The 23,408-nt window shown below is 48.2% G+C and overlaps 1 protein-coding gene across 1 annotated transcript in view; it reads right to left on the bottom strand.

Moving 5' to 3' along the window:
- The window catches only part of LOC118360258 (extracellular sulfatase Sulf-2-like), a 94,463-nt gene that overhangs the window by 47,604 nt on the left and 23,451 nt on the right, over positions 1-23,408 (bottom strand). The window contains 4 exon segments of the mRNA XM_052481696.1: positions 586-755; positions 2,563-2,582; positions 2,585-2,707; positions 4,950-5,189. Coding sequence (XP_052337656.1) covers positions 586-755; positions 2,563-2,582; positions 2,585-2,707; positions 4,950-5,189 — 553 coding nt within the window.

Below are 23,408 nucleotides of genomic sequence, written 5' to 3'. Positions count from 1 at the left end.
TTTGATTTGGTTCCATATGTGCTATTTCACAGTGTTTATGTCTTCACTATTATTCTGCAATGTAGAAATAGTAAAAATAAAGAAATACCCTTGAATGAGTAGGTATGTCCAAACTTTTGACTGGTAGTGTGTATAAATAACACAGGAAATCATTTTTTGACTGCACTGGGCCTTTAAGAGAGAGTGTTCTGAGATGAAGGAGAGAACAAAAAATACATATTTTTCTAAGAATCATATCTATTTCTCAACATTACTCATTGATGCAAGATACCTTGTTTATACCCGATAGCCTCACATCCAAGCCTCCACTCGATAAAAACCTCACTGCATAAAAGGTTCATGTTCTGTTTTTGCAAGTGCATGAGTCAGATTGATGTTGTGATCTTGTTTCACTTACACAGTAAACCCACTTCAGTGTGTGTGTTTGCCTGTGTGCGTGTGTGCGTGTGTGTGTGTGTGTGTGTGTGCCTGTGTGCGTGCGTGTGTGTGTGTGCGTGCATGCGTGTGTGTGTGTGTGCGTGTGTGTGTGTGTGTGCGTGCGTGCGCGCGTGTGTGTGTGCGTGTGTGTGTGTGTCAGACACTCACATGTGCTGGGATGCGTTGGGAAAGGCAGTGCTGTACTGAGGTGCTGAGTCCTCTGGCCCATGTGGGGCTGCATGGCTCATCACCATCATCACTGGCCGGTGAGGGTACATCCTCTTAGACGAGCGGAAGTAGTTGATGCCATCCTCTGTGATGAGGTCCGTAAAGTAGTCCTGCAGAAGGACGACACGCTGATTTAACATCCACACAATGAAAGGGGACATCGGTAAATACGCTTTCCACAAATGTCTGTGTATCCATTTGATTTTCATGAAATGCTTTTTGCAAGTCACCCTTTGCTAGTTTCACCACTTCACAGGTGTAGCTGATGTACTATTACAATTAATAATGTCTTCAAAGAGATCCCTCTCTCTATTCAGACATGACAATGGAGAATGAAGGAATGACAAGGACCAGAGTTCCAGCTCTGAGACCAAGCCGACTGAAGGAATGCCAAGGACCAGGGTTCCACCTCTGAGACCAAGCCGACTGAAGGAATGCCAAGGACCAGGGTTCCACCTCTGAGACCAAGCCGACTGAAGGAATGCCAAGGACCAGGGTTCCAGCTCTGAGACCAAGCCGACTGAAGGAATGCCAAGGACCATGGTTCCACCTCTGAGACCAAGCCGACTGAAGGAATGCCAAGGAACAGGGTTCCACCTCTGAGACCAAGCCGACTGAAGGAATGCCAAGGACCAGGGTTCCACCTCTGAGACCAAGCCGACTGAAGGAATGCCAAGGACCAGGGTTCCACCTCTGAGACCAAGCCGACTGAAGGAATGCCAAGGACCAGGGTTCCACCTCTGAGACCAAGCCGACTGAAGGAATGCCAAGGACCAGGGTTCCACCTCTGAGACCAAGCCGACTGAAGGAATGCCAAGGACCAGGGTTTCACCTCTGAGACCGAGCCGACTGAAGGAATGCCAAGGACCAGGGTTCCACCTCTGAGACCGAGCCGACTGAAGGAATGCCAAGGACCAGGGTTTCACCTCTGAGACCGAGCCGACTGAAGGAATGACAATGACAAGAGTTCCAGCTCTGAGACCAAGCCAATGGGAATATGCAGTCAGAAATCCACACTCACCTTCCTCCCCGTCTCTCTCTCTCTCTCTCTCTCTCTCTCTCTCTCTCTCTCTCTCTCTCTCTCTCTCGCCTTCTCTTTGAGATAGTGCCGGTGGGGGATGGAGAGGAGGCCTTTAGTGAACAGGTTATGTACATCTGCAGGGCAGTGTTCATGCCATAAACCAAACCACCCCTCTCTCCCTTCCTCCAGTTTTCCCCTCCCATCCCTATCTTCTGTGGGAGGCACCCATTCCTGGCAAGGGTTGGCAGGCACAACTGGAACTAAACTGGGGCCAGGTGGTGTTGGGAAAAAGGACAGATAGATACATCTATATTGTTGGGAAATATCTTGAGAGAAGAGGAGTAAATGTAGGACAATGAAAAGGCCTTGACTGATTGATGAGGATGACACTGGCAAACTCAGTTGAGATGACTAACTCACAGGCAGGGCACAGCACGAAAGAACACACACACACACACACACACACACACACACACACACACACACACACACACACACACACACACACACACACACACACACACACACACACACACACACACACACACACACACACACACACACACACACACACACACACACACACACACACACACACACACACACACACACACACACACACACACACACACACACACACACACACACACACACACACACACACACACACACACACACACACACACACACACACACACACACACACACACACACACACACACACACACACACTAATAATATAAATAATAATAATATACATTTAGACCTTACAGTCATGCGTGCATACATTCTACGTATGGGTGGTCCCGGGAATCGAACCCCATGTACAAGCGCCATTCTACCAACTGAGCTACAGAAGGACCATACACACACACACACAGATGTATTATACAGACCTTAGGTTCGCAGCCATGCCATGGACTCCATTCCTGCACAGGGTGTAGTTGTAGAAGCGGGAGTTCTTGACCAGCCCCACCCACTCTCTCCACCCAGGAGGAATATAGGAACCGTTGTACTCATTTAGGTACTTCCCAAAGAAGCCTGCATGGTGGGGCACAGGCCATTCAATTAACTTAGTTACATTCTTGTTGAAGGGTGGAGGGAGGGGGAGGGAGGGATAGAGGGAGGGAAGGCTGGGTGGTGGAGGTGGAGGGCGCAATGTCACAGACAGGGTAGCCTAGTGGCTAGAGCTGTTGGACTATTAACCGAAAGGTTGCAAGTTCAAATCCCCAAGCTAACAAGGTACAAATCTGACATTCTGCCCCCGAACAGGCAGTTAACCCACTGTTCCTAGGCCGTCATTGAAAATAAGAATATATATTCTTAACTGACTTGCCTAGTTAAATACTACTGCTACAACTACTGTTTCTACAGTTGTTACTGCTACTACTACTGTAACTACAACTACTGTTACTACTGCTACTGCTATTATTGTTACTACTGTTACTGCTACAACTACTGTTTCTACAGTTGCTACTGCTGTTACTGCTACTACTACTGTAACTACAACTACTGTTACTACTAATACTGCTACTACTACTACTGCTACTACTACTACTACTGCTACTGCTACTGCAACTACTGCTACTTCTACTACTACTACTCCTACTGCTCTTACTGCTGCTACTACTACTGCTACAGCTACTACTACTACTGCTACTATTACTACTGCTGCTACTACTACTACTACTACTACTACTACCTCTACTACTACTACTACTACTACTACTACTACTACTACAGCTACTACTACTACTGCTACTATTACTACTGCTACTAATACTACTACTACTACTACCTCTACTACTACTACTACTACTACTACTACTACTGCTTCTGTTACCACCACTACCACTACTACTACTACTAGTGAGTCTGTCTGGATAAATGCTAGAGACAGAATTCTGATCTGATTTGCTCCTCTCCTAGTGGATTAGCAGGCAGTAGAAGAGGGAGAACACACTACCTACTACATCAGACCGTATTCACAAAGTGTCTGAGAGTAAGAATGGTGATCTAGGATCAGTGTTGCCTTTCAGATCATAATAAATAATAGGATTTTATTTATTTTATTTTTTTATTTTCTTTTAAACATTTCTAGATTTCCATTCATTTGTGTGATGAATTTATACCAGTGCAGTGCTGTACAGCAGCCGCCCCTTTCATTTGGAATGAGTCACAAAGGTGTAACTTCAAAACAAGCACATGACCACATCTTCAAAGAAGTGTTTTTGATCATGAGTGAATGTGTGTGTATGAGCGTGCATGCTTGTGTGTGTTCTTTTCCTATAAGTTCTGTGATTTCTGGAGAACAGGACAAAGGCAATGTCAGAGCTGACTCCTGAAAGGACTTCTCTCTCTGTTATGGCTGGGAGCCAAGTACTGTATCTAATGTAAAAGCAACTATTGCATTAGTAAAGAAACCTATGAATGTCAGTGTCTGTCTGGATGAAACAGCAAGGTCTGCCAGAGAATGGCCATCCAGTCTGTGAGAGACTCAGCCTGCACCCCAAATGGTTGTCCCCTCTGAGAGAGGCCCAGCCTGCACCCCAAATAGCAGTCCCCTCTGAGAGAGGCCCAGCCTGCACCCCAAATAGCCGTCCATCCTGAGAGAGGCCCAGCCTGCACCCCAAATGGTCGTCCACTCTGAGAGAGTGAACACCAGACAGGATAGAACAGAACACCAGGCAGGATAGAACAGAACACCAGGCAGGATAGAACAGAACACCAGACAGGATAGAACAGAACACCAGGCAGGATAGAACAGAACACCAGACAGGATAGAACAGAACACCAGACAGGATAGAACAGAACACCAGGCAGGATAGAACAGAACACCAGGCAGGATAGAACAGAACACCAGACAGGATAGAACAGAACATCTGACATGATAGAACAGAACACCAGGCAGGATAGAACAGAACACCAGGCAGGATAGAACAGAACACCAGGCAGGATAGAACAGAACACCAGGCAGGATAGAACAGAACACCAGGCAGGATAGAACAGAACACCAGGCAGGATAGAACAGAACACCAGGCAGGATAGAACAGAACACCAGGCAGGATAGAACAGAACACCAGACAGGATAGAACAGAACACCAGGCAGGATAGAACACATCTAATGGCTTTCACAAGTCCTAACAGTGTGAAATGTGTAATCTAATTAAGAAAGGTTTTTGAATTCTCAATAAAAATAGTGTTTGCCTCAATTGATTAAGAGATAAGTGATGACTTCAAGTAAACGTGTGTGTGTGTGTGTCAATCTGTACGGACTACTGACCTGTCCTGTAGCCAGTGTTGTTGAGGTACACTCCAAAGGTCCTAGTCTCATGCTGGGCCTGCCAGGAGGGGGAGGAACAGTTCTCATTGTTGGTGTAGGTGTTGTGGTTGTGAACGTACTTCCCCGTTAACATGGAGGAGCGTGAAGGACAGCACATGGGCGTGGTCACAAAGGCGTTGGAGAAGTGAGTCCCGCCCTGCTCCATGATACAACGTGTCTTATTCATGACCTGCATGGAGCCTGACGAGGGGGAAAGAGAGACAGGGAGAGAAAGTAAGTGATAGTGTGTGTGAGAGAGAGAGAGCGAGAGAGAGAGCGAGAGAGAGAGAGAGAGAGGGAGAGCGAGAGAGAGAGACGGAGAGAGAGAGAGAGAGAGAGAGACAGAGATGGAGAGGCAGAGAGAGAGAGAGAGACAGAGATGGAGAGGCAGAGAGAGAGAGAGAGAGAGGGATAGAGGGAGAGCGAGAGAGAGAGAGACGGAGAGAGAGAGAGAGACAGAGATGGAGAGGCAGAGAGAGAGAGACAGAGACGGAGAAAGAGAGAGAGAGAGAGACAGAGATGGAGAGGCAGAGAGAGAGAGAGAGGCAGAGAGAGATGGAGAGGCAGAGAGACATCGCTCTCAAACGTATCCCCAACACTTCACACAGGAGCAACAGATCAATAGACTCTCCACCCAGACCAGCGAGACACCCTCCCAGACCTGCAGGACCCCCTGGACCTACACATAGAGGACCCACGCCAAGAGGAATTACATCCAGACCACAGTACACCCAGACACATCCACACCCCCACCCCAACCAATCAACACCCCCCACGTCAACCATGCCCACACCCCATTTAGGCCCCCTCAGATCAGACCTATGCCACTCCTGCCCACCCCATGCACCCCACCCCGCAAAGAGGGCCTCAACATGGAAGCCACACATACGCCCAGGTAGTGAGCGGGCAAACAGTCCCAACCCCCACTCTCACACTCGCCCAAGCCAATAGCATGTACCAGATGCTCAGCAGGCTCTGCTCACACTTACTGGCCTGAGGCCAAACCACACGACCAACAACATTGGACATTCTATGGAACAAAAAGCCTTCACTATATCATCCTGGAATATCCAAGGCCTGAGGTCATCTGCCTTTGGCCTAAAGAGCAGAAACCCGGACTTCACCAAAGAAATCGGTAACACAGACATTGTCATCCTGCAAGAAACCTGGTATAGAGGAGACGGACCCACTGGTTGCCCTCTAGGTTACAGAGAGCTGGTAGTCCCATCCACCAAACTACCAGGTGTGAAACAGGGAAGGGACTCAGGGGGTATGCTAATTTGGTATAGAGCAGACCTAACTCACTCCATTAAATTAATCAAAACAGGAACATTCTACATTTGGCTAGAAATTCAAAAGGAAATTATCCTAACAGAGAAAAATGTCCTCCTGTGTGCTACCTATATCCCCCACTAGAATCCCCATATTTTAATGAAGACAGCTTCTCCATCCTGGAGGGCGAAATCAATCATTTCCAGGCCCAGGGACATGTACTAGTCTGTGGCGACCTAAATGCCAGAACCGGACAAGAACCTGACACCCTCAGCACACAGGGGGACAAACATCTGCCTGAGGTGACAGCATCCCTCCCACATATGCCCCCTAGGCACAACTATGACAACATAACCAACAAAAACGGGTCACAACTCCTGCAGCTCTGTCGCACGCTGGGTATGTACATAGTCAACGGTAGGCTTCGAGGGGACTCCTATGGTAGATACACCTATAGCTCATCTCTTGGCAGTAGTACTGTAGACTACTTTATCACTGACCTCAACCCAGAATCTCTCAGAGCGTTCACAGTCAGTCCACTAACACCCCTATCAGACCACAGCAAAATCACAGTCTACTTAAACAGAGCAATACTCAACCACGAGGCATCAAAGCCAAAGGAACTGAGTAACATTAAGAAATGCTATAGGTGGAAGGAATGCAGTTTGGAAACCTACCAAAAAACAATTAGGCAACAACAAATTCAATCCCTTTTAGACAATTTCCTGGGTAAAACGTTCCACTGTAATAGTGAAGGTGTAAACTTGGCAGTAGAAAATCTTAACAGTATATTTGACCTCTCAGCTTCCCTATCAAATCTAAAAATCTCAAATAGAAAACCGAAGAAAATTAACAATAATGACAAATGGTTTGATGAGGAATGCAAAAATCTAAGAAAGAAATTGAGAAACCTGTCCAACCAAAAACATAGAGACCCGGAAAACCTGAGTCTACGCCTTCACTATGGTGAATCACTAAAACAATACAGAAACACACTACGGAAAAAGAAGGAACAGCATGTCAGAAATCAGCTCAATGCAATTGAAGAATCCATAGACTCTAACCACTTCTGGGAAAATTGGAAAACACTAAACAAACAACAACACGAAGAATTATCTATCCAAAATGGAGATGTCTGGGTAAACCACTTCTCCAATCTTTTTGGTTCTATAACAAAGAACAAAGAGCAAAAACATATACATGATCAACTACAGATCTTAGAATCAACTATTAAAGACTACCAGAACCCACTGGATTCTCCAATTACATTGAATGAGTTACAGGACAAAATAAAAACCCTCCAACCCAAAAAGGCCTGTGGTGTCGATGGTATCCTCAATGAAATGATCAAATATACAGACAACAAATTCCAACTGGCTATACTAAAACTCTTTAACATCATACTTAGCTCTGGCATCTTCCCAATATTTGGAACCAAGGACTGATCACCCCAATCCACAAAAGTGGAGACAAATTTGACCCCAATAACTACCGTGGAATATGTGTCAACAGTAACCTTGGGAAAATCCTCTGCATTATTATTAACAGCAGACTCGTACATTTCCTCAATGAAAACAATGTACTGAGCAAATGTCAAATTGGCTTTTTACCAAATTACCGTACAACAGACCATGTATTCACCCTGCACACCTTAATTGACAACCAAACAAACCAAAACAAAGGCAAAGTCTTCTCATGCTTTGTTGATTTCAAAAAAGCCTTCGACTCAATTTGGCATGAGGGTCTGCTATACAAACTGATGGAAAGTGGTGTTGGGGGTAAAACATATGACATTATAAAATCCATGTACACAAACAACAAGTGTGCGGTTAAAATTGGCAAAAACACACACATTTCTTCACACAGGGTCGTGGGGTTAGACAGGGATGCAGCTTAAGCCCCACCCTCTTCAACATATATATCAACGAACTGGCGCGGGCACTAGAAAAGTCTGCAGCACCCGGCCTCCCCTGCTAGAATCCGAAGTCAAATGTCTGCTGTTTGCTGATGATCTGGTGCTTCTGTCACCAACCAAGGAGGGCCTACAGCAGCACCTAGATCTTATGCACAGATTCTGTCAGACCTGGGCCCTGACAGTAAATCTCAGTAAGACCAAAATAATGGTGTTCCAAAAAGGTCGAGTCACCAGGACCACAAATACAAATTCCATCTCGACACTGTTGCCCTAGAGCACACAAAAACTATACATACCTTGGCCTAAACATCAGCGCCACAGGTAACTTCCACAAAGGTGTGAACGATCTGAGAGACAAGGCAAGAAGGGCATTCTATGCCATCAAAAGAAACATAAATTTCAACATACCAATTAGGATTTGGCTAAAAATACTTGAATCAGTCATAGAGCCCATTGCCCTTTATGGTTGTGAGGTCTGGGGTCCGCTCACCAACCAAGACTTCACAAAATGGGACAAACACCAAATTGAGACTCTGCACGCAGAATTCTGCAAAAATATCCTCCGTGTACAACGTAAAACACCAAATAATGCATGCAGAGCAGAATTAGGACGATACCCACTAATTATCAAAATCCAGAAAAGAGCCATTAAATTCTACAACCACCTAAAAGGAAGCGATTCACAAACCTTCCATAACAAAGCCATCACAAACAGAGAGATGAACCTGGAGAAGAGTCCCCTAAGCAAACTGGTCCTGGGGCTCTGTTCACAAACACAAACACACCCTACAGAGCCCCAGGACAACAGCACAATTAGACCCAACCAAATCATGAGAAAACAAAAAGATAATTACTTAACACATTGGAAAGAATTAACAAAAAAACAGAGCAAACTAGAATGCTATTTGGCCCTACACAGAGAGTACACAGCGGCAGAATACCTGACCACTGTGACTGACCCAAAATTAAGGAAAGCTTTGACTATGTACAGACTCAGTGAGCATAGCCTTGCTATTGAGAAAGGCCGCCGTAGGCAGACATGGCTCTCAAGAGAAGACAGGCTATGTGCTCACTGCCCACAAAATGAGGTGGAAACTGAGCTGCACTTCCTAACCTCCTGCCCAATGTATGACCATATTAGAGAGACATATTTCCCCAGATCACACAGATCCACAAAGAATTCGAAAACATATCCAATTTTTAAAAACTCCCATACCTACTGGGTGAAATTCCACAGTGTGCCATCACAGCAGCAAGATTTGTGACCTGTTGCCACGAGAAAAGGGCAACCAGTGAAGAACAAACACCATTGTAAATACAACCCATATTTATGCTTATTTATTTTATCTTGTGTCCTTTAATTATTTGTACATTGTGTATGTATATATATATATATATATATATATATATATATATATATATATATGTGTATGTATATATATATATATATATATATATATATATATATATATATATATAATATGACATTTGTAATGTCTTTACTGTTTTGAAACTGTTGTATGTGTAATGTTTACTGTTAATTTTTGTTGTTTTTCACTTTATATATTCACTTTGTATGTTGTCTACCTCACTTGCTTTGGCAATGTTAACACATGTTTCCCATGCCAATAAAGCCCTTGAATTGAATTGAATTGAATTGAGAGAGAGATGGAGAGGCAGAGAGAGAGAGAGAGGCAGAGAGAGAGAGAGAGAAAAGGAGCATGGCAGCTGTGACGATGTACAAACTCAGTGAGCCTTGCTATTGAGAAAGGCCGCCGTAGGAAGACCTGGCTCTCAAGAGAAGACATGCTATGTGCACACTGCCCACAAAATGAGGTGGAGATGCCAAATGTATGACCATATTAGAGGCACATATTTCCCTAAGATTACACAAAGAATTAAAAAAACAGACCTAATTTTGATAAACTCCCATATCTACTGGGTGAAATATCACAGTGTGCCAACACAGTAGCAAGATGTGTGACCTGTTGCCACTGGCAACCAGTGAAGAACAAACACCATTGTAAATACAACCCATATTTATGTTGATTTTGTACTTTAACCATTTGCACATTGTTACAACAGTGTATATATACAAAATATGACATTTGTCATGTCTTTATTCATTTGGAACTTCTGTGTGTATAATGTTTACTGTTAAATCTTATTGTTTATTTCACTTTTGGTTATTATCTAGTTCACTTGCTTTGGCAATGTTAACATGTTTCCCATGCCAATAAAGCCCTTAAATTGAAATGGAATTGAATTGAAAGAGAGAGGCAGAGCGAGAGAAACACACACCAGGGTCAGACCTGCTCTGTTTCAGACTGACATGTGACAAGCGGGAGGCAGCCCCCACACACCACTTAGCATGGCATCTGTTCTGCTCATGTGTGAGAGAAGGAAGGAGGAGGGAGGGTGAGGGGAGAAGGAAGGAGGAAAGATGTGATGGAGGGAGAAGGAAGGAGGAGAGATGTGAGGGAGGAAGAAGGAAGGAGGAGAGATGTGATGAGGGGAGGAAGGAGGAGAGATGTGATGAGGGGAGAAGGAAGGAGGAGGGATGTTATGAGGGAAGAAGGAAGGAGGAGAGATGTGATGAGGGGAGAAGGAAGGAGGAGGGATGTGATGAGGGGAGAAGGAAGGAGGAGAGATGTGATGGAGAGAGAACGAAGGAGGAGAGATGTGATGGAGAGAGAAGGAAGGAGGAGAGATGTGATGAGGGGAGAAGGAAGGAGGAGAGATGTGACGAGGGGAGAAGGAAGGATGAGAGAGGGGATAAAGGGAGAAGGAAGGAGGAGGGATGTGATGAGGGGAGAAGGAAGGAGGAGGGATGAGATAAAGGGAGAAGGAAGGAGGAGAGATGTGATGGAGGGAGAAGGAAGGAGGAGAGATGTGATGGAGGGAGAAGGAAGGAGGAGAGATGTGATGGAGGGAGAAGGAAGGAGGAGGGATGAGATAAAGGGAGAAGGAAGGAAGGGAGGGAGGGGATGAATGAAGAAGAAAGGAGGAGAGATGTGATGAGGGGAAAAGGAAGGAGGAGGGATGTGTTGGAGGGAGAAGGAAGGAGGAGGGAGGGGATGAGGGGAGAAGGAAGGAGGAGGGATGTGATGATGGGAGAAGGAAGGAGGAGGGAGGGGATAAAGGGAGAAGGAAGGAGGAGGGATGTGATGATGGGAGAAGGAAGGATGAGAGAGGGGATAAAGGGAGAAGGAAGGAGGAGGGATGGGATGAGGGGAGAAGGAAGGATGAGAGATGTGATGAGGGGAGAAGGAAGGATGAGAGAGGGGATAAAGGGAGAAGGAAGGAGGAGGGATGGGATGAGGGGAGAAGGAAGGAGGAGAGATGTGATGAGGGGAGAAGGAAGGAGTAGAGATGTGATGAGGGGAGGAATGAGGAGAGATGTGATGAGGGGAGAAGGAAGGAGGAGGGATGTGATGAGGGGAGGAAGGAGGAGAGATGTGATGAGGGGAGAAGGAAGAAGGAGGGATGTTATGAGGGAAGAAGGAAGGAGGAGAGATGTGATGAGGGGAGAAGGAAGGAGTAGGGATGTGATGAGGGGAGAAGGAAGGAGGAGAGATGTGATGAGGGGAGAAGGAAGGAGGAGAGATGTGATGGAGAGAGAACGAAGGAGGAGAGATGTGATGGAGAGAGAAGGAAGGAGGAGAGATGTGATGAGGGGAGAAGGAAGGAGGAGAGATCTGATGGAGGGAGAAGGAAGGAGGAGGGAGGGGATGAATGGAGAAGGAAGGAGGAGAGATGTGATGAGGGGAGAAGGAAGGAGGAGGGATGAGATAAAGGGAGAAGGAAGGAGCAGAGATGTGATGGAGAGAGAAGGAAGGAGGAGAGATGTGATGAGGGGAGAAGGAAGGAGGAGAGATGTGATGGAGGGGAGAAGGAAGGAGGAGAGATGTGATGGAGGGAGAAGGAAGGAGGAGGGATGAGATAAAGGGAGAAGGAAGGAGGAGGGAGGGGATGAATGGAGAAGGAAGGAGGAGGGAGGGGATGATGGGAGAAGGAAGGAGGAGGGATGTGATGATGGGAGGAAGGAGGAGGGAGGGGATAAAGGGAGAAGGAAGGAGGAGGGATGTGATGAGGGGAGAAGGAAGGAGGAGGGAGGGGATGAATGGAGAAGGAAGGAGGAGGGAGGGGATGATGGGAGAAGGAAGGAGGAGGGATGTGATGATGGGAGGAAGGAGGAGGGAGGGGATAAAGGGAGAAGGAAGGAGGAGGGATGTGATGATGGGAGAAGGAAGGATGAGAGAGGGGATAAAGGGAGAAGGAAGGAGGAGGGATGGGATGAGGGGAGAAGGAAGGATGAGAGATGTGATGATGGGAGAAGGAAGGATGAGAGAGGGGATAAAGGGAGAAGGAAGGAGGAGGGATGGGATGAGGGGAGAAGGAAGGATGAGAGATGTGATGAGGGGAGAAGGAAGGATGAGAGAGGGGATAAAGGGAGAAGGAAGGAGGAGGGATGGGATGAGGGGCGAAGGAAGGATGAGAGAGGGGATAAAGGGAGAAGGAAGGAGGAGGGATGGGATGATGCGAGAAGGAAGGAGGGGGATGGGATGATGAATGGAGAAGGAAGGAGGAGAGATGTGATGAGGGGAGAAGGAAGGAGGAGGGATGAGATAAAGGGAGAAGGAAGGAGGAGAGATGAGAAGGAAGGAGGAGAGATGTGATGGAGAGAGAAGGAAGGAGGAGAGATGTGATGAGGGGAGAAGGAATGAGGAGAGATGTGATGGAGGGAGAAGGAAGGAGGAGGGATGTGATGGGGGAGAAGGAAGGAGGAGAGATGTGAGGGAGGAAGAAGGAAGGAGGAGAGATGTGATGAGGGGAGGAAGGAGGATAGATGTGATGAGGGGAGAAGGAAGGAGGAGGGATGTTATGAGGGAAGAAGGAAGGAGGAGAGATGTGATGAGGGGAGAAGGAAGGAGGAGGGATGTGATGAGGGGAGAAGGAAGGAGGAGAGATGTGTGATGGAGAGAGAATGAAGGAGGAGAGATGTGATGGAGAGAGAAGGAAGGAGGAGAGATGTGATGAGGGGAGAAGGAAGGAGGAGAGATGTGATGGAGGGAGAAGGAAGGAGGAGGGGGGGGATGAATGGAGAAGGAAGGAGGAGAGATGTGATGAGGGGAGAAGGAAGGAGGAGGGATGAGATAAAGGGAGAAGGAAGGAGGAGAGATGTGATGGAGGGAGAAGGAAGGAGGAGAGATGTGATGGAGGGGAGAAGGAAGGAGGAGAGATGTGATGGAGGGAGAAGGAAGGAGGAGGGATGAGATAAAGGGAGAAGGAAGGAGGAGGGAGGGGATGAATGAAGAAGAAAGGAGGAGAGATGTGATGAGGGGAAAAGGAAGGAGGAGGGATGTGTTGGAGGGAGAAGGAAGGAGGAGGGAGGGGATGAGGGGAGAAGGAAGGAGGAGGGATGTGATGATGGGAGAAGGAAGGAGGAGGGAGGGGATAAAGGGAGAAGGAAGGAGGAGGGATGTGATGATGGGAGAAGGAAGACTGAGAGAGGGGATAAAGGGAGAAGGAAGGAGGAGGGATGGGATGAGGGGAGAAGGAAGGATGAGAGATGTGATGAGGGGAGAAGGAAGGATGAGAGAGGGGATAAAGGGAGAAGGAAGGAGGAGGGATGGGATGAGGAAGGGGAGAAGGAAGGAGGAGAGATGTGATGAGGGGAGAAGGAAGGAGGGGAGAAGGGGATGTGATGAGGGGAGGAAGGAGGAGAGATGTGATGAGGGGAGAAGGAAGAAGGAGGGATGTTATGAGGGAAGAAGGAAGGAGGAGAGATGTGATGAGGGGAGAAGGAAGGAGTAGGGATGTGATGAGGGGAGAAGGAAGGAGGAGAGATGTGATGAGGGGAGAAGGAAGGAGGAGAGATGTGATGGAGAGAGAACGAAGGAGGAGAGATGTGATGGAGAGAGAAGGAAGGAGGAGAGATGTGATGAGGGGAGAAGGAAGGAGGAGAGATCTGATGGAGGGAGAAGGAAGGAGGAGGGAGGGGATGAATGGAGAAGGAAGGAGGAGAGATGTGATGAGGGGAGAAGGAAGGAGGAGGGATGAGATAAAGGGAGAAGGAAGGAGGAGAGATGTGATGGAGGGAGACGGAAGGAGGAGAGATGTGATGGAGAGAGAAGGAAGGAGGAGAGATGTGATGGAGGGGAGAAGGAAGGAGGAGAGATGTGATGGAGGGAGAAGGAAGGAGGAGGGATGAGATAAAGGGAGAAGGAAGGAGGAGGGAGGGGATGAATGGAGAAGGAAGGAGGAGGGAGGGGATGATGGGAGAAGGAAGGAGGAGGGATGTGATGATGGGAGGAAGGAGGAGGGAGGGGATAAAGGGAGAAGGAAGGAGGAGGGATGTGATGAGGGGAGAAGGAAGGAGGAGGGAGGGGATGAATGGAGAAGGAAGGAGGAGGGAGGGGATGATGGGAGAAGGAAGGAGGAGGGATGTGATGATGGGAGGAAGGAGGAGGGAGGGGATAAAGGGAGAAGGAAGGAGGAGGGATGTGATGATGGGAGAAGGAAGGATGAGAGAGGGGATAAAGGGAGAAGGAAGGAGGAGGGATGGGATGAGGGGAGAAGGAAGGATGAGAGATGTGATGATGGGAGAAGGAAGGATGAGAGAGGGGATAAAGGGAGAAGGAAGGAGGAGGGATGGGATGAGGGGAGAAGGAAGGATGAGAGATGTGATGAGGGGAGAAGGAAGGATGAGAGAGGGGATAAAGGGAGAAGGAAGGAGGAGGGATGGGATGAGGGGCGAAGGAAGGATGAGAGAGGGGATAAAGGGAGAAGGAAGGAGGAGGGATGGGATGATGCGAGAAGGAAGGAGGGGGATGGGATGATGAATGGAGAAGGAAGGAGGAGAGATGTGATGAGGGGAGAAGGAAGGAGGAGGGATGAGATAAAGGGAGAAGGAAGGAGGAGAGATGAGAAGGAAGGAGGAGAGATGTGATGGAGAGAGAAGGAAGGAGGAGAGATGTGATGAGGGGAGAAGGAATGAGGAGAGATGTGATGGAGGGAGAAGGAAGGAGGAGGGATGTGATGGGGGAGAAGGAAGGAGGAGAGAGATGTGATGGAGGGAGAAGGAAGGAGGAGGGATGTGATGAGGGGGGGAGAAGGAAGGAGGAGGGGATGTGATGAGGGGAGAAGGGGGAAGGAGGATGTGAGAGGGGATGAAGGGAGAAGGAAGGAGGAGGATGGGATGAGGGGAGAAGGAAGGAGGAGGGATGGGATGAGGGGAGAAGGAAGGATGAGAGAGGGGATAAAGGGAGAAGGAAGGAGGAGGGAGGGGGGAGAAGGAAGGAGGAGGGATGGGATGAGGGGAGAAGGAAGGATGAGAGAGGGGATAAAGGGAGAAGGAAGGAGGAGGGATGGGTTAAGGGGAGAAGGAAGGAGGAGGGATGGGATGAGGGGAGAAGGAAGGATGAGAGAGGGGATAAAGGGAGAAGGAAGGAGGAGGGAGGGGATAAAGGGAGAAGGAAGGAGGAGGGATGGGATGAGGGGAGAAGGAAGGAGGAGGGATGGGATGAGGGGAGAAGGAAGGATGAGATCGGGGATAAAGGGAGAAGGAAGGAGGAGGGAGGGTTAAAGGGAGAAGGAAGGAGGAGGGATGGGATGAGGGGAGAAGGAAGGATGAGAGAGGGGATAAAGGGAGAAGGAAGGAGGAGGGATGGGATGATGCGAGAAGGAAGGAGGAGAGATGTGATGATGGGAGAAGGAAGGAGGAGGGATGGGATGAGGGGAGAAGGAAGGAGGAGAGATGTGATGAGGGGAGAAGGAAGGATGAGAGAGGGGATAAAGGGAGAAGGAAGGAGGAGGGATGGGATGAGGGGAGAAGGAAGGAGGAGGGATGGGATGAGGGGAGAAGGAAGGATGAGAGAGGGGATAAAGGGAGAAGGAAGGAGGAGGGAGGGGATAAAGGGAGAAGGAAGGAGGAGGGATGGGATGAGGGGAGAAGGAAGGAGGAGGGATGGGATGAGGGGAGAAGGAAGGATGAGAGAGGGGATAAAGGGAGAAGGAAGGAGGAGAGATGTGATGAGGGGAGAAGGAAGGAGGAGGGATGGGATGAGGGGAGAAGGAAGGATGAGAGAGGGGATAAAGGGAGAAGGAAGGAGGAGGGATGGGATGATGCGAGAAGGTTCTTGCTGTCTGTCTTAATCAAACAAACAACACAGAGGAGAGGAGGGCACAACCCCACCACACACACACACACACACACAAACGCACACACGCACACATGCACACACACACACACACACACACACACACACACACACACACACACACACACACACACACACACACACACACACACACACACACACACACACACACACACACACACACACACACACACACACACACACACACACACACGAAGGGCAGGGTAAAATTAACAGACAGAGGAAGTCCTGAAGTCCTTGACCTTTTCAGAGACAATCGCCAGGTCTTGAACAACCAGACACAAAGGTCAAAACACAGGGCTGGCCATGCTGAGAAATGTCAACACTGTCCTACAGAGGTTCAGACAGGGAGGAGAAAGTTCCCTCCTATTTACTGTTCTTTACAATCGCTAGGACCCATTTCTCAATACTTAGGTCACTTTTTCAAAATTCTTCACACAGTGAGCATAACAGCAGTCTATGTGGGCTAAACTGTGGATCATTTTTCTTTGCTATGGCTCAAAACGCATTCAATGACTACATCTTTCAATTTTCATGAACTCTTTTCTCACTCAGACATGACCACCACCAAAACTCTATGAACCTACAGGCCAATTTACACATGTTTACATAATCTTTTCAAAACTGTTAAACTTATGTTGAAAACCTAAAATAACACAAAATAACACATAAATGTGCTACATTTCTACAGTAATACCATATTGAAATATATTCCAAATCTAAAAAATGATATACTATCAAAACAATTAGACCAAACACAGCTGATTCCCATTGTAGCTGAACACCTACACAGGTAGTCTTTCAATCACATTATCAGACACTTCTCTCTCAGCCAGAGAGAGAGAAGTGGCTGACAGAGGAAGAAGAGTGGCTGGGAGAGGGAGAGGAGTGGCTGGGAGAGGGAGAGGAGTGGCTGGGAGAGGGAGAGGAGTGGCTGGGAGAGGGTGAGGAGTGGCTGGGAGAGGGAGAGGAGTGGCTGGGAGAGGGAGAGGAGTGGCTGGGAGAGGGAGAGGAGTGGCTGGGAGAGGGTGAGGAGTGGCTGGGAGAGGGAGAGGAGTGGCTGGCAGAGAGAGAGGAGTGGCTGGGAGAGGGAGAGGAGTGGCTGGGAGAGGGAGAGGAGTGGCTGGGAGAGGGAGAGGAGTGGCTGGGAGAGGGTGAGGAGTGGCTGGGAGAGGGAGAGGAGTGGCTGGGAGAGGGAGAGAAGTGGCTGGGAGAGGGAGAGAAGTGGCTGGGAGAGGGAGAGGAGTGGCTGGGAGAGGGAGAGAAGTGGCTGGGAGAGGGAGAGGAGTGGCTGGGAGAGGGAGAGGAGTGGCTGGGAGAGGGAGAGAAGTGGCTGGGAGAGGGAGAGGAGTGGCTGGGAGAGGGAGAGGAGTGGCTGGGAGAGGGAGAGGAGTGGCTGGGAGAGGGAGAGGAGTGGCTGGGAGAGGAAGAAGATTGGCTGGGAGAGGGAGAAGAGTGGCTGGGAGAGGGAGAGGAGTGGCTGGGAGAGGGAGAGGAGTGGCTGGGAGAGAGAGAGGAGTGGCTGGGAGAGGGAGAGGAGTGGCTGGGACAGGGAGAGGAGTGGCTGGGAGAGGGAGAGGAGTGGCTGGGAGAGGGAGAGGAGTGGCTGGGAGAGGGAGAGGAATGGCTGGGAGAGGGTGAGGAGTGGCTGGGAGAGGGAGAGGAGTGGCTGGGAGAGGGAGAGGAGTGGCTGGGAGAGGGAGAGGAGTGGCTGGGAGAGGGAGAGGAGTGGCTGGGAGAGGGAGAGGAGTGGCTGGGAGAGGAAGAAGATTGGCTGGGAGAGGGAGAGGAGTGGCTGGGAGAGGAAGAAGAGTGGCTGGGAGAGGGAGAGGAGTGGCTGGGAGAGGGAGAGGAGTGGCTGGGAGAGAGAGAGGAGTGGCTGGGAGAGGGAGAGGAGTGGCTGGGACAGGGAGAGGAGTGGCTGGGAGAGGGAGAGGAGTGGCTGGGAGAGGGAGAGGAGTGGCTGGGAGAGAGAGAGGAGTGGCTGGGAGAGGGAGAGGAGTGGCTGGGAGAGGGAGAGGAGTGGCTGGGTGAGGGAGAGGAGTGGCTGGGAGAGGGAGAGAAGTGGCTGGGAGAGGGAGAGGAGTGGCTGGGAGAGGGAGAGGAGTGGCTGGGAGAGGGAGAGGAGTGGCTGGGAGAGGGAGAGGAGTGGCTGGGAGAGGGAGAGGAGTGGCTGGGAGAGGGAGAGGAGTGGCTGGGAGAGGGAGAGGAGTGGCTGGGAGAGGGAGAGGAGTGGCTGGGAGAGGGAGAGGAGTGGCTGGGAGAGGGAGAGGAGTGGCTGGGAGAGAGAGAGGAGTGGCTGGCAGAGGGAGAGGAGTGGCTGGGAGAGGGAGAGGAGTGGCTGGGAGAGGGAGAGGAGTGGCTGGGAGAGGGAGAGGAGTGGCTGGGAGAGGGAGAGGAGTGGCTGGGAGAGGGAGAGGAGTACGTATGAGTGGTGGAAGAAGACTGAGAGGAAGATCAAGAGCTGTAGTCTCAGATGAGATTAGGGCTACTATACTTGATCCTGTAATAGATCATGGTCTATCAATGAGAGAGGCTGGTCTGAGAGTGCAGCCAAATCTGCAACGCTCAACAGTGGCATCTATTCTGAGAAATGTCCGTCAAAACACCAGATAAGATGCGCATTCTGCAAGGACATCTGACTGAAACACTACAGAAGTCAATTGAGCAAAGCCGCCAAACCCACTTGTGTGTAATTGTAATTGTTTTTGTAGTTCTGCTTAGTACCCAACGTTACCTCCTACAGGCGGGAGAGGGAGGATTTTCACTGCTGTGCAGGAAACTGTAATCGTTGACATGGGCATCAGAAACAACGGCATAAAACTCACAGAGATTCGAGACGAGTGTTGGCAGACAATGTAAGCACGACAACTATTTCTAGAGTCCTGAAACAACATAAAGTCAGGATGAAGCAGTTGTACACTGTCCCCCTTTGAGAGGAACGAGTCAAGCAACTCAGGAACCAATATGTCCAGGTAAGATGACTATAAAATACAGAACTGGTGTTGAACAATACTAAACAGGGCAGAGGGACACTGTCCCCTCTGAGAGGAACGAGTCAAGCAACTCAGGAACCAATATGTCCAGGTAAGATGACTATAAAATACAGAACTGGTGTTGAACAATACTAAACAGGGCAGAGGGACACTGTCCCCTCTGAGAGGAACGAGTCAAGCAACTCAGGAACCAATATGTCCAGGTAAGATGACTATAAAATACAGAACTGGTGTTGAACAATACTAAACAGGGCAGAGGGACACTGCGGCATGTTTTTAGGTGTAATGTAAACTACCGTAATAGCCTAACTCTTATGTTGCCATGTGGATTTATTTTAGAGAGTCATGGAGATTGAAGCCAGGCAAACACCCCACGTATTCATCTTTGTGAATGAGGCTGGTTTCAGCTTGGCCAAAACACGGTGGCGAGGAAGGAATGTGATTGGACAAAGAGCCACAGTGGATGTCAGGGGCCAGAGGGGTGACAACATCACAACGTGGGCAGAAATATCCTCTGAAGGATTGTTGTTACACAAACCACTAATTGGGCCGTACGACACCGAGGGTCTCATTTCATTCCTGGAGGACTTCTATGGAAGGGTCGTGCCAGGTGAGGAAAGGGTTGCAGAGAGGCGAAATCGGCCAACGTTTGTAATTGTATGGGACAACGTGGCATTTTACCACTCGCATACAGTCACAGAGTGGTTTACAGCCCATCCCAGGATGGTGTCACTTTTCCTCCCACCTTACTCTCCATTCCTCATCCCCATAGAGGAATTATTCTCCTTCCACCTTACTCTCCATTCCTCACCCCCATAGAGGAATTATTCTCCTTCCACCTTACTCTCCATTCCTCACCCCCATAGAGGAATTATTCTCCTTCCACCTTACTCTCCATTCCTCACCCCCATAGAGGAATTATTCTCCTCCCACCTTACTCTCCATTCCTCACCCCCATAGAGGAATTATTCTCCTTCCACCTTACTCTCCATTCCTCACCCCCATAGAGGAATTATTCTCCTCCAACCTTACTCTCCATTCCTCATCCCCATAGAGGAATTATTCTCCTTCCACCTTACTCTCCATTCCTCACCCCCATAGAGGAATTATTCTCCTTCCACCTTACTCTCCATTCCTCAACCCCATAGAGGAATTATTCTCCTCCAACCTTACTCTCCATTCCTCAACCCCATAGAGGAATTATTCTCCTTCCACCTTACTCTCCATTCCTCACCCCCATAGAGGAATTATTCTCCTCCAACCTTACTCTCCATTCCTCACCCCCATAGAGGAATTATTCTCCTCCAACCTTACTCTCCATTCCTCACCCCCATAGAGGAATTATTCTCCTTCCACCTTACTCTCCATTCCTCACCCCCATAGAGGAATTATTCTCCTCCAACCTTACTCTCCATTCCTCAACCCCATAGAGGAATTATTTTCCTTCCACCTTACTCTCCATTCCTCACCCCCATAGAGGAATTATTCTCCTCCCACCTTACTCTCCATTCCTCAACCCCATAGAGGAATTATTCTCCTCCCACCTTACTCTCCATTCCTCACCCCCATAGAGGAATTATTCTCCTCCAACCTTACTCTCCATTCCTCACCCCCATAGAGGAATTATTCTCCTCCCACCTTACTCTCCATTCCTCACCCCCATAGAGGAATTATTCTCCTCCCACCTTACTCTCCATTCCTCACCCCCATAGAGGAATTATTCTCCTCCAACCTTACTCTCCATTCCTCACCCCCATAGAGGAATTATTCTCCTCCAACCTTACTCTCCATTCCTCACCCCCATAGAGGAATTATTCTCCTCCCACCTTACTCTCCATTCCTCAACCCCATAGAGGAATTATTCTCCTTCCACCTTACTCTCCATTCCTCAACCCCATAGAGGAATTATTTTCCTTCCACCTTACTCTCCATTCCTCAACCCCGTAGAGGAATTATTTTCCTTCCACCTTACTCTCCATTCCTCACCCCCATAGAGGAATTATTCTCCTCCCACCTTACTCTCCATTCCTCAACCCCATAGAGGAATTATTTTCCTCATGGAGGTGGAAGGTTTATGACCACCATCCACATGATCAAATGTCCCTCCTGGACACAATGAATGCTGTATGCCTGGACATATCTGCAGAAGATTGTCAGGGATGGACCAGGCAGGCCAAAAGATTCTTTCCTAGGTGTGTTGCCCAAGATGACATAAGATGTGACGTGGATGAGAACCTGTGGCCAAATGCAGAAGACAGAGTTGACTAGTATTGCTACTGTATCTGTATCAGTAGATGGTGTACATACAAATTATTGTATTTTGGAATCACTCCATGCCATTCAATGACATAAAACATATTGAAGCATATTGCATCATGTCTGATTCATTCCTGTAACATAAACTGCAGTGGATTCTAAACAGTAGAGGGGTGTCATTCTTGTTTTGTAAAGACAACGTTGTGTAATGCTACCTGTTGTTAGTGTTGTTTAGGTCATTGTTTTATGAGTGACAACGTGTGCTTGTTGGGTGACAACCTTTGCTCGTGTTATGGAAGATCGAGTTGATTTGAGACATGAAGTGCTTTGGTAGTTTTAGGGCATTTTGAACGTGAAATTAACTGCTGTGCCAACCTAAAAGTTAGTTAGGAGAACTGTGTGAAGTGTTTTGGTAGTATTAGGGCATTTTGAAAGTGAAATTAACTGCTGTGCCAAGCTAAAAGTTAGTTAGGAGAACTGTGTGAAGTGTTTTGAAAAAGTTACTTAAGTATTGGGAAATGGGTCCTAGTGATTGTACAAAAAACTGTAACATGGGACATTTTTCACAGATAACAGGGCTGCCTGAGGTGAATTTCAAACAGTATTGTGTGATACGCTACAGACACCTTTAACCTTTAACCTTTACACTTGGAGTGAGCAATTTGTTGATTGGCCAAATCTATTGGAGAGCCGCCTAAAATAGCCTGTACAAAATAGGCAATCATCCTGCAATATGGAGTCTTCAGGGGCCCTTTTCATTCAGGAACGGCCTCACCTTTTCCACTGTAATTGTAAAGTGCTGTGAAATTACTTTGACAAGGTGAGAGAGAGGCAGTGGAATCTCACAGCAGCAAGATTTGTGACCTGTTGCCACAAGAAAAGGGCAAGTAGTGAAGAACAAACACCATTGTAAATACAACCCACATTTGTTTTTTTCTCCCTTTTGTACTTGAACTATTTGCACATCGTTACAGCACTATACATATCCATAATGTGACCTTTGAAATGTATCTTCCTTAGAGTGTAATGTTTACTGTCAATTTTTAATGTTTGTTTCACTTTTGTATATTATCTACCTCACTTGCTTTGGCAATGTTAACACATGTTTCCCATGCCAATAAAACCCCTTGAATTGAATTGAGAGAGAGAGACAGAGACAGAGAGAGAGAGACAGAGAGAGAGAGAGAGACTGACAGACGGACAGAGAGCGAGAGAGAGAGACAGAGAGAGAGAGAGACTGACAGATGGACAGAGAGCGAGAGAGAGACTGAGAGAGAGAGAGAGACTGACAAGACGGACAGAGAGCGAGAGAGAGAGAAAGAGAGAGAGAGAGACTGACAGATGGACAGAGAGCGAGAGAAGGGCTAAACTACTCTAAGTAAAGCTGGATGGAACTGGAGTGTCCATTTTCAAGCTTGCTTAAGGGGACAAGGATGCAGTTTGGAGAGAGCTGGAGAGGGTTTAGTGTTTAGGGAACAGCACAGTACCTAGTAATAAATGGAGTGCTCTGAAGTGGGGCCTGATGACGGAGGAGGAGCTCTGATTGGCTACTCATAGTTAATTAGCCAGTAGAAAGTTTGCATATTTAACGTCGGATAGGTCCTCGGCCCACAGCGGAGAGGGTGATTGGCAGAGAGCAGTGGTGTTCTCTCGGTGGTCTGGATGTAATATCAGGTGATGACAGATAAAGGGATACAGTGATGCTCGCCCTCCTATATGGAATAGAGGCTTTTGTCAAAATTGCTTTAGAAAATTACTCCCAAGGACTTTTATCTAGAACCCCATGGTTTCCATTCGG

This window comes from Oncorhynchus keta, chromosome 27 (genome assembly GCF_023373465.1).
Source record: "Oncorhynchus keta strain PuntledgeMale-10-30-2019 chromosome 27, Oket_V2, whole genome shotgun sequence".
In the NCBI taxonomy this organism is placed as follows: Eukaryota; Metazoa; Chordata; class Actinopteri; order Salmoniformes; family Salmonidae; genus Oncorhynchus; species Oncorhynchus keta.
The sequence above is the reverse complement of the archived record's forward strand: the minus strand, read 5'-3'. Positions and strand labels throughout refer to the sequence as shown.